This window comes from Saccostrea cucullata, unplaced genomic scaffold, assembly GCF_032062105.1.
Source record: "Saccostrea cucullata isolate Sc308-1 unplaced genomic scaffold, CSIRO_AGI_Scuc_v1 ctg2206, whole genome shotgun sequence".
In the NCBI taxonomy this organism is placed as follows: domain Eukaryota; kingdom Metazoa; phylum Mollusca; class Bivalvia; order Ostreida; family Ostreidae; genus Saccostrea; species Saccostrea cuccullata.
The window spans coordinates 91,486-108,335 of NW_026918046.1; the positions used below are offsets into that span (position 1 = coordinate 91,486).

A 16,850-nucleotide genomic window follows, 5' to 3' on the forward strand; every position below is an offset into this window, starting at 1 on the left:
TGAACACTTAGAAGTTTTGTTAAGTGTATTTCTAACGTTCTAAAGTATATCATATTTATATTCACATATTAATTGCATGAAAGAAGACTATTTTTTAAAACGTAAAATTTACGTACCACAATTTGTTATGGTGATGTTTAAAAAAAATTCAATAAAATTAATTATTTCGTTTAACAGCAAAATGAATTTTTAATTTATAATATAATTAAATCAACAGAAAAAAATGGACTTCTCATTCATGTATCAAATAAATGTGTATTTATATAACAAAAATATGACTTCTGATTTGTGTACGAGTTAACTTTTTGTTTACGGCATTCTCTATCCAGAGTTGTCTTCCGCTACAACACCTGTGTCAACGCTCGTTGTGCAAGATTCTTGTACAAATCCTTTTATCGAAGATTCGAAATTTAAATAATAATTAATAATTATTGTAATTATCGAAACAGATGATATTTCATCATTTATTTATAAATCTTTAATCCATCAAAACCACTTATTTTCAAAGTTGCACCCAGGGACTACGCAAATTTTGGCTTGTTTTTTCCGAAATTTTTCCGAGACTTTGGCCTCAGTCGCACCTATACAGCCAATCTCCAGGCCCGAGCGAGTAGGATAAAACACCCAGTATTCTGTAATTCAATCTATGCCCTAAAGAAAATTCACCAATTGACATGGGGTCATTCACCTTCCCTCTGAAATACACACCTTCTTCTAAGGACTAATGGTTTTCAACTAAATTTCCTCTGCAACTGACCACGTGTCTTAGGCGAATTTGTTACTCAAAACTGGTTTTATTTTTGAACCAGTTTTGTAAACTGTTCATTTGTTCCACAAACTGGTTTTAAACTTGTTTAAACCCAAAACTGGCTTTTTTATTTAATTTGTTTTTGCTGTAGCTGAAACCAGTTCGTGAAACCAAACAATTAAACAGAGCGGGAAAGAGCGGGAAGTATTCCAGCATGGCGGTGATGAAAGATGCTGACTATTTAAAGAAAATAAAGTTTTAAATGATAATTTTCTCATGAACAAGAAACCCTTGACTTTATTACCACGTTCTGGTGTTTTATATACTCAACAAAAAAAGAAACGCATATTGCTTTAGTCGGCAAAGAAATTTTTCAAATGTACATGGAACAACTATCTTTTATATCATTGGATACCTGTGACCTATTTAAAGGACAGCATTGGGTTTTAAAACCCAAGTGTTGAATTATCTCCCCTGATTAAACGTGTTTATAAAAGTAGTGTTTTTCATGATTTCTTCTTAATAGGACGTCTATTTTCGTTGATATTTTGGATTTAGAGAAACTATTAACACTCCTATTAAACCCATATTTAAGATTTGATTGAAGTATTGATACTGCAATGTCACGCCGAAACAAAGATGAACACAACCAGGCTAACGATGCACCTAAACGGGGCTACGCAACAGGAAGTTGTAACTGCATTTTGAATACATCAATGGGCTTTGCAACCGTTAAGCTAACGCCGGAAGACCAAGAATTGGCCGTCTGCAGGTAACCATACCCAAGCAGGACCGTCTGACCCCCCCCCCCCCCTTCAGCACCTCAGGCGATTCAGAACTTGCTGTAAAGACTGCTGCAACGATTGCTGGATGAAAAAATCGGCATAAAAGTGCATTTGTTTGCAAGAGACTGAGAGGAGCTGGTATTCGTGCACGACATCCGTACATTGGAAATCCACCAGCGCTAAGTCGTCGCAAAAGACATATGGATTAGTTAAAACGGTATTCCAAAAGAATTTGGAGGCGTCGACAATGACATAAACTTCACTTTTCTACTTGCAACACATGATGTGTTAAATTTTTATCAAAACACTCTAAAATCATTTTTACAAAAATAAGGATTAAATTGAAAACTTCGATTATCATGTTTAATCTGAATATGCGTTTCTTTTTTTGTTGAGTATATAAGGCTGCAGAGAATAGATAAAAGCTGCAAATTGTAATGGTGTTTTTTCATACTATGATTATTATAATGATGAATACAAAATGTTATTTTATATAAATTTTCCCTTTCAGAAATAAGTTTTGAATCATTTGGGAAAAAAATTAAATGCACAATAAAATATAAATACTGCATTTTTAGTCAGATAAAAAGGAACAAATAAACTAATTCTCTTCTTTCAAAAAAAAACTTTTTTTGGATTTTTTATTCGCCAGCAGCATCATTTCCACGTTAATATTAATTAATATAAATGTAATACATGTATCTTTTAGATGCCATCTTGTATAAACTGTGTATTTGTTGTATCAATGTAAACTAGAATGAATCTTATAACCAGTTTGAAAACTAGATTTAAACCTTAAACCAAAATCTGAACCAGTTTTTGTGCACAAACGAAGTTTCGGGGGTATATAGTTTTTGTCGTGTCCGTCCGTCTGTCTAGCTGTCTCTTTGTCTGTTTGTTAGCAAACACTTTGACCTTGCCCATAACTTTTTATTTAGTGGAGCTGTGACATTCATATATCACATGTGTATTTCTTGTGAAAAGATCTTTCTTTGGTTATCACCTTGGTGATTGAACTTTTACTTTGGCCATATATTTTAAACAGTAGATACAGGACATTTATACTTGACATATGTATTTTTTGAGGAAAGATCTTTCATTGGATACCAACAACCTGGACCTTTTGACCCTGACCTTGAAGATTTCTGTTCTTATGAATAAACTTTAACCTTTGTTATAACTTTTGAACAGAAAGTGCTAGGGCTTTCATACTTCACATATGTAATTCTTGTGAAAAGACGCTTCATTGGATACCAAGAACCTTGACCCTTTGGCCTTGACCTTGGAGTTTGACCTACTTTAAAAAATACAACCTTGACCATATTTTTTTAAGGGTAAGAACTAAGGCTTTTATACTTCATAAATTTAATTTTTGTGACAGGGCCTTTCATTCGATATCAAGAACTTTGACCCTTTAACCTTGACCTTGGAGTTTGACCCACTTTTACACAAAAATTCCAAACTTTTACTTTGGCCCTAATTTTTGAATGGTAGATACTAGGAATTTCATATTTCAAATATCGATTCTTTTTGGAAAGACCTTTCATTTTAAACCAAGAATTTTTACTTTTGACCTAGACCTTGGAGAAAAAACTTTACCCTTGGTCATAACTTTTGAATGGTAAAGGCTAGGGCTTTCGTACTTCAAATATGTAATCTTTGTATGAAGATCTTTCATTGCATATCAACAACTTTGATCTTTGACTTTGACCTTGGAGTTTGACCTACTTTTTTCAAGGGTTAACATTGACCATAAGTTTTGAACAGTAGGGGCTAGAGCTTTCATATTTCACATATCTAATCCCTGTGACAAGACCTTTCATTGGATATCAAGAACTTTTTCCCTTTAACCTTGACCTTGGAGTTTGACCTTCTTTCAACAAACTTTAACCTTGGCCATAACTTTTGAACGGTGAGGGCCAGCGCTTTCATACTTCCCATACGTAATCTTTGAGACAAAGCCTTTCTTTAGAAATCAACAACCTTGACCATTTGACCTTGACCCCGGAGTTTGTCCTACCTGTAAAAATGTTAACCGTGCTCATAACCCTTAAACAGGCGGTGCTAGTGTTTTATATTTCATATTTGTACATATTTAAATCTAATGCTATTGTTGTTGATGAAAATCAATGCTTGGAATTTTCAAAAAAATGGTGAAATTTTGAGCAGAGGGATATTTTACCTTCAGTCTAAAAACTCATAAAAATTTAGATATATACGTTCATTAAAATAATCATAATAATAATGCACGAAAAGGCAAATTCTCTTTTCAAGGGAACATGTATATGAATCGATAATTTGTTTGATAAATGGACTGATACAATTGAAACAAATGAAGTCATTTATAAAATTTAAGAAGCACTAGTGCATTTCCTTAGCTTTAATCTACTGATTATGTATTTCGATTCCAATTGCACTCTTTATACCCCTGCTTGAAAAGCGGGAGGGTATATAGTAATCGTTGTGTCTGTCCGTCCGTCCGTCTGTCTGTTCATCCGTCCGTCTGTCTGTTACGCTTTGGGGTACCCATCTCTTATCCACAACTCCTCTCTTACCACTGAATGAAATTTGATGAAACATTCACAGAATCTTTATTATATAATGCCATTGTGCACCGCCTATTTTATTTACTTTTTGATCTGACACATATTTTGGTTTCCCACAAGAAAGCATGGACAATTCCATTATATTCATATGGGAGGCGGGGGGGGGGTATCATTTAGTGAGCTCGCTCACAGTACTTCTAGTTTATTTTTATTCTTGATTGTAAACTTACAAATTATAATTATGTACAATAAAGAAAATATTAACTTTGTGAGCATGCGCGAATCTAGAGGAGGGGGGTCAGGACCCCCTTGGAATTGACAAGGTTAAAAAATGTATTACTTAATCAAGAGAAAAAAGTTACCATGGACCCCCTTAAAAAAGCTTACCCCCTGGTAAATGCGTATATATGTGAAATGGGTATAGAAAGAGAAATATTAGAAGCAATAGTTGTCATAGATTACCTCCTGCTTTACTTTAATACTTTAAGCGTAACATTCCTCTGTTTGGATAGATATTCCCAACCCCACTCCCACCCACAAAAATCCTTTGGTGACAAATAGTTGTATTATCAATTCAAAAACTATCAGACGCAAAATTTGACTTCTATCATCTTTTGGCGATAATTTTTTAAAGTTATTTTTAAAAAAACTAACCTAAAACTAGAAGTATTCTGAGTACTGAGCTCACTAAATGATACCCTGCCTCCCATACAGTTATAATCGAAAAGTCAATGTTTTGCTCTGGGAAACCCGAAATTAGAGTCCGATCAAAAAGTAAAGTAAGAAGTAAATAATGGCACTATGTAACAGAGGTTTCGTGTAAATCTCATTAAATTTCATTCAATGGTAAAAGAGAAGTTGTGGATATCGGAATCCCATGACATTTTCGTGTGAAATCTCTGTTCTTTAAACTGATATATGTAAAATTATAGACATTTTTTGTGCTTTTTGCATCCGATTATACAAATTCTGAAAGTTAAATTAATTGTTTCACAACTGGTATTGAATCTTGCAACATTTAAATGGAAAAACTAGCAATAAAAATTTTAGCTATACAAATCTAAAACAAAGTACAAATATAATTTTTATTTCATGTGGAACATTTGTATTACGAATAGTAAAAAAAAATTACAGATAAGACATACACACTTTCCTTTGAGCTTCATACAAAACAGAGAGGGCTTATCCTATGAAGAGTCTTCCCATGATGAATATAGTGGGTACAATAGTCTCTGTTTTGTTTTTGTTCAATATCTGTTTTTCCATTGAATTCTTTCTATATTATATAACTTAAGATATTTGATATATTTGTTTTTATTTGTGTAATTTTAATTAAAAAACCTTAAGCTTGTCTTACTTAATTTTTTTTTAATCATTTACTTTTTTTAAAGGGGGGTGGGTGGGGCAGAATATACAAAAAACCAATACTGTCAGGTTTACAGTATGTATTAGAATGTACTATTTTCAAACTCATCAGTTTAAAACATTTTTGTCTTGCAAAAAGCATAAACAAAATGTGTGGTTAAAGGGAGATGATATACATTTTTTAACGTTTTACTGAAACACTAAAAATATCTCGAGAATCTATAAGTTTATAAACTCAAAAAATTATCTTGTCATTGTTTGCATATAAATTTCTACATAATTTAAATTCTTCTTTATTTATTACTTAACTACATGTATCTACCAATGAATATATCAAAATAAAGGTTAAAAAAAGATGTAAATGAATTTATGTTCATGAATGAACTGATTAAACAGAAGATACTTTGTATAATAAAACATGATAAGTGAAGAGCTCTAGATAAGAAATCCCAGAATAAGTAAATGTAAAAAAGAAGTGCATGTGCCATTTTCATTTTAGTTGTTACATTTGTATTACGAAAAAAATAGCATTTTTTAGATGAGTTTTTGAACTTCACTTTCTTCATAAACACAGAGAGAGGTTTCCTGTAAATAGTCTGTCCACGAGGAATATAGTGAGTATAATAGTCTCTGGTTTGTCTCTGTTTTATATTTGCTTTATCAATGAATTCTTTTAATATTATAAAACTCTACATAATTGATATACATGTGTATTTTCATTTCATAAATCTTGTCTTGTCTCATTTTTTAATCATGAGATTAACTTTAAAAAAGGTGTGGGGATAGAATGCACAAAAGGTAGAGGAAGACAGTACTATCAGGCATTCAGTATGTATTCAAAAGTATTATTTTCAAACTCACTAGTTTAAAACATTTTTGTCTTGCAAAATGCATCAACAAAATATTCATGGTTAAAGGGAGATAATATACATTTTTTAAACGTTTTACTGAAAACACTATAAAATCTTCGGAAATATCAGGAGAATCTGCTAGTTTATAAACTAAAAAAAAAGCATGTGCCATTTTCATTTTCTGCTTAACATTTGTACATTTGTATTGCGAAAACTAAAAAACTAAAAAAATACTTTTTTTAGATGAAACATTCACACTTTCCTTTGAACTTCTTTTTCTTCATACAAAACAGGGAGGGTTTTCCCATCAGGAGTCTGTCCATGATGAATATAGTGAGTATAATAGTCATTGGTTTGTTTTATTTGTTTTTTTCTCATTGAATTCTTTTTATATTATGAAACTCTAGATATTTGAAAGACATTTGGGAACAAGTATCTGTCTAGCATTTATTTAAAAAATCTTGATAAATGAAGAGCTCTAGATAGGTAATAACCAGAATAATCTCTACAAAATATTTTTAAAAATGCATGTGTCACTTTCATTTTAAGCCTAACATTTGTACACTGTATTGCGAAAATAGAAAAAATACATTTTTTTTTCAGATGAAACATTTATACTTTCCTTTGAGCTTCTTTTTCTTCATATAAAACAGAGAGACTTTTCTCATCATCTGTACATGATGAATATAGTGAGTATAATAGTAATTGGTTAGTCTAATTTGATATTTCTTTTTTTCATTGAATTCTTTTTATATAATAAAAACTCTGAATATTTGAAATACATTTAGGTAGTAGTATCTGTCTAGCATTTATTTAAAAAATCTTTCATTTTTTTCTTAATTCATAAGATTTACTATAAAAGGGCGAAGAAAACTGAATGTACAGAAGTTAGAGGAAACCAGTACTGTCAGATATATGGTATTTATTAATTAAAAAATGTTTTTTAAACTAAAAAGTATAAAAGATTTTTTTTCTTGCAAAATAAATTTTCGTATCAAAAGTAGTTAAAGGGAGATAATATATATAATTCGTTTACGTTTACTTAAACTACTATTAAGTAGTATAATATCACGAAGATCTACTAGTTTATTCTATTAAAATCAGATGACCATCTAATTAGGGTCAACATGTTTAAAATGTATATAATTATGTACATTTTTACATAATTCACAAACCTTTTTTGATAACTATTTAATTATCTAATCAATCTAAATGAATTCATGAACAAATTAATGGAAAGAAAAGGTACATCATATCATAAATTACATGCTAAATAGAAAAACTCTAGAAAAAAAAATCCAAGAATATTAAAATAAATACATAAAATATTTAAAATTCATATTTATGAGTGTCAGTTTGAACACTCTTTTCTTATTTTTTCTTCATCTTTGATTTTTTTTTAGTGAAACTCAAAGCAAAGAATACCAGCATCAAGTGTGATGGAAAACTTTGCAATAAAGAAAATTTCGATGGTATCGTATCGTAACGGTCACGTGACTAGCCTATGTATAAGATTGCTTTTTTTATTTAGTTTGTTGTTACTGCTGCTGCTGTTGTTGTTTTGTAAAATAAATGTGATAACTATCTACAGAAAAGACTTAACATCAACCTAGGTGAGAATGAAAATGACAAGAAAAAAATTGTCCGATTTTAAAAATCCCTTTTCTAGGGGAGGGGTTTACAATGTCCTTCAGAACGCGAATATAATTCATTTCATTTCTTCATGATTTGGCTATATTACGGAGGTGTTGGAAGCAAATTGAAAGTGGGTAGTTGGGGGGGGGGGTTATTGAGAGTGGTCGGCTAAACCATTAAAAAAAAGGCAAGCTCCAATTTTCAATGCCTATATTATGTCTATATTTGCAAAAAACATTTTGAATCCCTTATTATTAATTTCATTTACATTTGAAAATTTCATCAAGTCTTCGACTGTTTAAATTTTTTTAGCGAAATTCATTGTTGTATAGTTATTTTGAGAAGCAGAAAAGAAGATATTTTCATACGCCATATTTCCGCCAAAAATTTAGTCCCTGCTAGACTCCAAACTTAGTTTACCATTTCTATTTGAAGTTGTACAATTGTGAGGAGGAAAGAAAAAATACAATCTTTTTAAGCTAGTCCAATCCTCAAGTTTATAAAATTAGCAGTTAAATGATCAAAAATACTCATAAAAGTATATCTAAATCCACTAAGTTATGTAAATTTACCCACAATATTTCTTTAAAGTTAAAGATTAAAGTTAATGATATTATATAGGGAAAATTGTCAAATCTCCAATATTTTTGCAGAAAAAGCGAATTGGAATATCAGCAATGAATTTTCTAATTGCAAATTGATCAACAAATATATTTTAGGTTAAAAATGATAGTTATCCAGGCATTTAGAGAAATTGTCATGATTTTTATACTTATTGGTTTTTTTTTTTTCTTCTATTTCTGTCATGTATTCTATAATACATAGTGTAAAAGGCTTTTGCTATCATTGTAAGACACCACAAATCACATCTTATTTCATATAGAAGGATATGGAGATAACGAACAGTATTCAGTCTCAAAGTCCATAAAACAATACAAAATAAGAGCAGAGCAAACACGGACCCCCGAAACATCAGAAGTGGGATCAGGTGCCATGGGGGAATGAGCATCCCCTGCCGACCGGTCACATATCATGCTAATAAGCATTGGTAACTAAGGTTGGATTCAAGAAAATCTCATTTCTCTAAAAATGTATTATTTTTTTTTCCTTTTGTAGAGTGCAAATGTCAACTTTTATAAGACCTTTTCTAAGACTTCCGAAAAAAACTTGAATCTTATAAAGATGAATAAAATGAAAATTGTTGCATGTAAAAATTATTTTCAAGCTTCATTTTGATGCATTTCAAATTAAATATTCATTTTTGGAGTTATGGTTGAGGATCGGATATCCTTAATTTCTTTCATTAGCGATGATCTAACTGATTATGTGGTTTTACAAATTCCTTTCAATAATAAAATGCTTTCTTGGATTGTTAGTACGGGAATTAACGACGCAGTTGTTGAGATAAAAACAAAAGCCCGGCCTTTTATGCAATTTTTTTTCTGCAATAGCTGTTACGTTAATTTCCATATTATTAAATAAGCAAAGGAAGCATTTTATTGATTATATTACATCTGTATGAAAAAAAAAATAAAAGTATAATTTCAAATATATCAAATACTGTATTATAGATGAATATGTCATTATATGCATAACTGATGGAAAAGCCAAGGTTCAAGAAATCTATACAGATGGCTTGCTCAATGTCCTTTATGCACTGATTATTAATGGCAATGGTCTTTAAAAAAAATAAAGGAAAAATATTCAGTAGATGGAAATATTTTGAGATTAAACTGACAACTGGAACTTTTACAGTTCAGATCCATGAACATCCTACTGATGATGGAGAAGGTTCGGCTACATTATACCAAAACCTTAAAGAAATAATCATTCATAAAACAGGTATTATTTAAATACACAATTGTTTTTTACTCTTTTTCTATATACATTTCAAACACATCAGCTATTTGTATTTGTTTTACAATAAAAAAGAGATATCCATGTACCTCATTTATTGCACATTACTCATAGATAACATTTAAACTCCAGAACGAGTATCAATGTAATGGCCAAAGAGAGAGAGGGAGCTGAGGTTGCCAAAACAGAAATGCCGAAGTATATTCTCGACTACTCCCTTTTAAACAAGATTTTAATATCTTAAATGTTTTAAAGTTCTAAACAGTATTATGATATTTAGGATCAAAAGAAACAGACAATCCAAAATGAATTTAAATATCCAAAAAACTAAATTCCAAATACTAATATAGAATGAATAAAATTAATAGAATGGAAATTTAATAACCGAACATTTTAATTGAGTAGTAAATATGTCTATACAAATAATCTTATCTTAATTAATAACGATTTCTAGAATCATAATACGAAAAGAATATGTACCTACCTATTTAATTTTTTGAAATAAGTGAATTAAGGAGTCAATATCTAGTTTGTTTTTTGGGTATGTCAGGGCATCAACGATGATTGGAAACGTTGGGGAAAATTATGCATAACCATAATAAAGGGCAAATCGTTGGTGTTCCTGGCAACCCCTACAAACTAAACAGTGATTCCTTATATTTCCATTTCATTGTAAAATAAAATTGTGTATTTCAAAAATGTTGTTTAAAAGATTTGAATTACATGGGGCCTCCCATGTCAGTTTCAATAGTCGCCGCCCACTGACGTCAGCCACCAAGATAGCCGCACGAGATTTACATACGTATGAGGCCTCGTCTTCGATAGTCAAGGTTTTCAGATACGCCACTCTCCTCATGAACCCTTGGTATACAGTGCAGTCAAAATAAAAAGGACTTTTTTACGGTGTGCACAGATTGCGTCATCGACAGAAAAAAGCGTATCATTCACAGCTTTAATATAGACTATTAATCACATATTTTGAAGATATTGGATGACACTATATTAAGCTATTCATAGAGTGATAACGGATCGTTGTTTACTTGCGTTTTTCATTCCAGATATTAAAAAATCAAGATACATGTACATGTATATCCCGAACGCAGATATCGACATTGAGAAAAACAAATGCTGATTGGTCGAGCGGTGTCGATCGACCCCAATCACAACTTGAGAAAAAATTAACGATTTTTTTAACATCGTATGTCAAGGGTTTTTAAAGAAAGTATCATATCAGACACCCTAGGCTAGCGAAGATGATGAGACCACCTTAGCTCCTGACCTTTTGCTTGGCAAAATTTACATTCCCGTAGGAGTATCAAGAAATCACTCACCTAACTTTTAAAAAGTTATCACAGAGAAAAAAAGGGAGAAAAAAATATTACTTTATTTTTACATTTCTAACGTCTTCGTCCGAGATAAAATTACAATGAACTTTATTTCCTCATCAATGCACTGGTTCATCGAAAGGCGCGGTTAAACAAAATCACGTGCAGGGCGGGAAAAATAGAGACAAGAAGCGGTGCTTGTAGCTCGTGGATTGGCGGAGTCTATAGCATGTAAATATAAGGAATAACTGTCTTATTTTTCAATTTCATGAAGATGATCAATCGATTGGCTTGCGTGATAATTTTATGCATAAACGAATTCGGCGTTTAAAAAATTATCACGCAAGCCAATCGATTGATCACATCATAAAATCGAAAAATAAGACAGTTATTCCTTAAATTAAAAGTTAAACTTGTATCTTAAAGGATCGCGTCCAGTTGATGCACAGCATGTGTATGACTTGGACAAACACATCGATGAATTCCCTCATCCACCACCATGGGACATAAATCATGACAGCACTGGAACACTATTATGGACAGAACCTGAACTCTCCACATTCATACATGGTCTGGCAGGTCAGTTAAAACTAATAAAATCATGAACATGCGTACTATATTACAGTAATATCAATCAATATAGAAGGTGAAGTTAACGAACGTACAGCGATTAAAAAAAATCCATAAACAGTAAAAAGAGGGAATAAAACACAGACCCTGGAAATTCCGCAGGTGGGAGCATTTGCCCTAGGAGGAATAAGCATCCTCTGTTGACTAGTCACTTCCGTCTTGAGTCAAGAAAGGTTATTTAGAGAACCGGTTGAAATGGTGGGGAAAAAATCTTTCCAAGATTTCAAAACACCGGACTTTAGAGCTTTCTCCATTTAGGGGTATCTATATTTTCACATACTAGCTGAAAGCACATGACATTAATCAAATCTATTGTCTGCTGTAGAGTCGCGGAGTACGTAGTTGATCCTTAAGCGTCGCTGATTCGAATCCCACTTAAGGCCATGGAGACCTATCCTTTGAATGAGACCGAATAAACACAGGTCTCAGATCGAAGTAGGTATTAGAACAAAAAAGATCCCTCACTCTAAATGGGCCTGAGAGCCAAGTGAAGGTATAAATTTGCAGCCCTCCGCCGGGAAATTGTGGTGTCTCCATAATGAAAAATTCTCGAGAGGGACGTAAAACAACAAACAATAATTCTAATATTAAATAATATTAAAACGCATTCTGATTGCACACACAAGTACTCTGAAGTTGACATAAAAAGATGCTTCAGTTTCTGATTGACAATATCTTTGTGGTTTTTGGAGACCAGGTCTTCCAACAATCTATTGGAAATCCTATGGGTACCAATTGCGCTGTTATTAGCAGACCTATTTTTGTATTCATATGAAGCAGAATTTATGCAAAATTTTATGCGTGAAAAGAAAAAAAAAACACCTACTGTGGCCTTCAACTCCACATTTAGATATATCGACGACGTATTGTCATTTAACAAAGGGTAATTTCCATTCCTATGTCGATGCGATATATCCTGGTAAGCTTGAGATAAAAGATACCAAAGAGTCTGACACATCTGTTTCATACTTGAATATTTTACTTGAAAAAGGCGTTAATAGTAATTTAACAACCAAACTCTTTGATAAACGTGGTGACTTGAACTTTCCTATCGTCAATTTCCCTTCCTTATGCAGCAATGTACCTTCGTCACCTGCATACGGAGTTTGTCTATTTGTTGATTCGATACGCAAGGGCATGCTCTATGTAGGAACAATTTCTAAAACGAGGTCAATTATTGACAAAAAAGTTGATGAAACAAGAATATCAGCAGTCTCGTTAAAAGTTATCATTTTTTAAGTTCTATAGCCGATACAATGACCTTGTCAGCAAATACATACAATTTATCATTGAGTCAAATGCTGACTGTCATTTTTCATACTAATTGTTCTAGTCCATTTTTATAACTGAATGGACGACGGATTTTTCCGTTATTACCCGATATTGACAAGGAGCACACGGCAGGAGTAACCGGTTGGCAGGGGATGATTACTCTTTCATGACACCTAATCCAACTTCTGATGTTTTGGAGGTCCGTGTTTGCTCTGCTCCTATTTTACTGTTCGTTTGTATCTTTATATCCTCCATATATATTGCTTTCAAACCCACGGTGTCACGGTGAATACTTTAAATAAATATAATATTTATATTAAATTTTTGCCTCAAAAAGAGACTAAAACGTTCTTTTATTTATTATTCCCCTACCGATGAAACTGGGAGGGAACTACATGTTTCCTCTGCGTCCGTCTGTCTGTCCCTCTGTCTGACTGTTTGTCTGTCCATCTTTGAATCTATCTCAAGTCATAGAATAATATTAAATTATTTTGTGTCTTTAATGTTGGACAAATACGGCCGTTTTAACTTTTTTTGTTTTACGCACTTTTTACAAAAAGCTTAAAGATATTGAGCTGATTTTAAGTTTGTGAATTACAGATCAAGTTTGAATTCTGTTCCGCTTCAATGAATTGAGGGTCTTTTAAAAATTTTATTGGAAACCAGGATCACACTTACCGATAGGGGACTAATATTGCTAATGCAATACTCTCAGAATGCTCGTTGTTTTTGTCGTAGGTTAAGGTTAAAATTCTACTTCTATCTTCTTCTCTTCCGTTGTTATACCTACAAATCAGAAGAGCTACAGTTCCGTCAAGGACTTTTGTTTTTAAATATAACTGCAATTTTATTATTCAAATTAGATTTTCCCCATAAATATAATAATAATAATAATATAAGTAATTATAGATAACTTCTGTTGTGATACGTTTTGTAGGATGGGATGATATCCATGAAGAAGATGTTTCGCATTACATGAACGTTTTTAAGCATTATCCTCAGACTGATGTTAGACTCATGTACAAACATATTATTAAGGAAATAGGTGGGTAACTGAAATGTTTTATAAAAAGAAGTTTTAGGAAAAAATATAATTTTTATGCTTATTTAACGATTTTCTTCAATAAATGCTTTTATGTAATAAAAATTAAGTTATATATGTAGGTGTAGAGAATTTGATTGCCCCCTTTTAAAATATCAAAAACTAAACAGCCTACATAATAAAATGTTGATTATATGTTAGAACATAGCTTTACAGACTTCTAGTCTTTGGTTTATGTATGCCTTCAATATTTCGCAGGACGTCGTCCTACAGTACAAGAACTCGGCTGTTTGTTACCAGTTCTTGAAGGTAATGAAGTTTGTGACTCCTCCCGTAAAACTCCAGGTACATAAAATGTTAAAATTATTCCCAATGTTTGCTTTTTTGTTCGTAAGATTTGTCAAAAATCGTTCTCATACACTTTTCTAAGTATTTCTTAGAAAAAAAGTTTCTGCAATATTATTACCCACTTTAAGTTTGCTTGCATTAATTTTTACTTACTTCTTACGTCATCACGTAAAATTGCATGGGTGTATTAATTAGAGGAAGAGGAGATTTATAAGAATGTGTACTTAGGAAACAACTAATTAATTGATTCCTTAGACATTTTTGACATCCTAGAATTCATTGTTTTAATTCTTTTTCGCAGTTTTCTACAAATTTTATGATTAAGTTATAAAACCGTTCTAATTTGTCTATTATTTTGAAGAAGTTGTATTACGGGATCTTTAGTAAATAATTTCACTCAGATCATATACAAAATAAACTGCTGAACACGACACGCATTATACTCGTGTTTTCAGTATAACGGAAGATACATAGATAAACATGATAGTATAATCTCTTGTCTGTTGCCCTAAAGAACAGTTTCATACTTATATGTTTATGATCTCAGAAAAAGCCCAAATGATTTTATTCATGGTTATTTAAATTCAAACGCTCAGAATGCTAGAATGCACTTTATATATCTGCCTTCTTTTATTCAGGTCAACTTCTTCTTGCAATGGAGGAATGCAAAAGCAAGTTACAACAGCAAAAGTCTATAAACAATGTCTTGAAGAGAGAACTTCAGCTGATGCAGAGCCGTAACAATGTCTTACAGAGCAACCTGTCGTCAGTGCACAATGGCATGAAGGCCTTGGAAGCAAAGAACAGAAAACTAATGATGGGATTGTTTGTTATGGTTGGATTTGTGTGTTTAATGGTATTTGGTCTCATACTGGCCTTGTAAAAGAAATTCACTTGGAATTTTAACCAGGTTTTCTTCATAAGAAATCCTCATTCCTTATATTTATTTTAATTTTTTTATCTATATTATACCTTATTTTTAGAAACAGTAAGGATGTTTAACGTTCTGAATTAGTGACTATTCTAAACAAGAAAAACTCAATGTTCTATTTTCTACATATTGTGCATAATGTATATTTTATTAAAATATATATTCATTAAGTTGTTCAATAAATCTTCGCACATTTACTTGCACATTCCATAAAACTGGCCATACTAATAAAAACATTAATCATGTATGTATTCATATTTTTGTAACATATAGAAAATATTAATAAATGTATTGAATATCATAACTAAAAATGAAATAAATATTTTCTTAATTACACCAGTGTACATATTTAGTGAGCAATTAATATAAAGAAAGATGATCAGTAAAATTAAAGACAAATTAATTAATATTCTACATTTCATACTTATCTTTTAAAATTCCCATTCTAAGTTAATGATATTTTTATTTTTACGAAACAGACTTTATTCAAAAACTTCTGAATGAGGAGAAGAAAACACTTGCTGTTCCTTCCGAAATTTAGATACAGAAAACTAATGATGAGATTGTTTGTTATGGTTGGATTTGTGTGTTTAATGGTATTTGGTCTCATACTGGCCTTGTAAAAGAAATTCATTTGGAATTTTAACCAGGTTTTCTTCATAAGAAATCCTCATTCCTTATATTCATTTTAAATTTTTTATCTATATTATACCTTATTTTTAGAAACAGTAAGGATGTTTAACGTTCTGAATTAGTGACTATTCTAAACAAGAAAAACTCAATGTTCTATTTTCTACATATTGTGCATAATGTATATTTTATTAAAATATATATTCATTAAGTTGTTCAATAAATCTTCGCACATTTACTTGCACATTCCATAAAATTGGCCATACTAATAAAAACATTAATCATGTATGTATTCATATTGTTGTAACATACAGAAAATATTAATAAATGTATTGAATATCATAACTAAAAATGAAATAAATATTTTCTTAATTACACCAGTGTACATATTTAGTAAGCAATTAATATAAAGAAAGATGATCAGTAAAATTAAAGACAAATAAATTAAAATTCTACATTTCATACTTATCTTTTAAAATTCCCATTTTAAGTTAATGATATTTTTATTTTTACGAAACAGACTTTATTCAAAAACTTCTGAATGAGGAGAAGAAAACACTTGCTGTTCCTTCCGAAATTTAGATACAAAGAGACTCTTTATTAATAAACAATTGTTACTTTCATTCATTTAATGTTTATCTTTTACGAATACTATTTATTACTAATGTATGCTTATACAACCTGTTCTTCATTTGTTTTTACTGTTATATAGAGTAACGTTATTAAAGGAGAAATCTGGCAGGTACACTATGTTAAAAAAAATATGAAAATCCTTATCAAAACATTATTTTTCAATAGTTTTAAGGGGTCCCGAACCCTCTGCTATAAATTTCCCTGTAAAAAAAATTAGAATTCGTAATACTGAAAACAGAGAATAGAAAGAGT

At 31.2% G+C, this 16,850-nt stretch overlaps 1 protein-coding gene across 1 annotated transcript in view; it reads left to right on the top strand.

Moving 5' to 3' along the window:
- Nucleotides 1-15,748, top strand: part of LOC134239325 (uncharacterized) — a 41,524-nt gene extending 25,776 nt beyond the window's left edge. Inside the window, exons 4-12 of the mRNA XM_062721526.1 lie at nucleotides 6,539-6,647; nucleotides 6,899-6,984; nucleotides 7,144-7,213; nucleotides 7,699-7,767; nucleotides 9,686-9,772; nucleotides 11,539-11,691; nucleotides 13,952-14,059; nucleotides 14,315-14,401; nucleotides 15,043-15,748. Of these exons, the coding sequence (XP_062577510.1) occupies nucleotides 6,539-6,647; nucleotides 6,899-6,984; nucleotides 7,144-7,213; nucleotides 7,699-7,767; nucleotides 9,686-9,772; nucleotides 11,539-11,691; nucleotides 13,952-14,059; nucleotides 14,315-14,401; nucleotides 15,043-15,287 (1,014 nt within the window). The 3' untranslated portion in view covers nucleotides 15,288-15,748. The remainder of the gene's footprint in view (nucleotides 1-6,538; nucleotides 6,648-6,898; nucleotides 6,985-7,143; nucleotides 7,214-7,698; nucleotides 7,768-9,685; nucleotides 9,773-11,538; nucleotides 11,692-13,951; nucleotides 14,060-14,314; nucleotides 14,402-15,042) is intronic.
- Nucleotides 15,749-16,850: the final 1,102 nt, after the last annotated feature.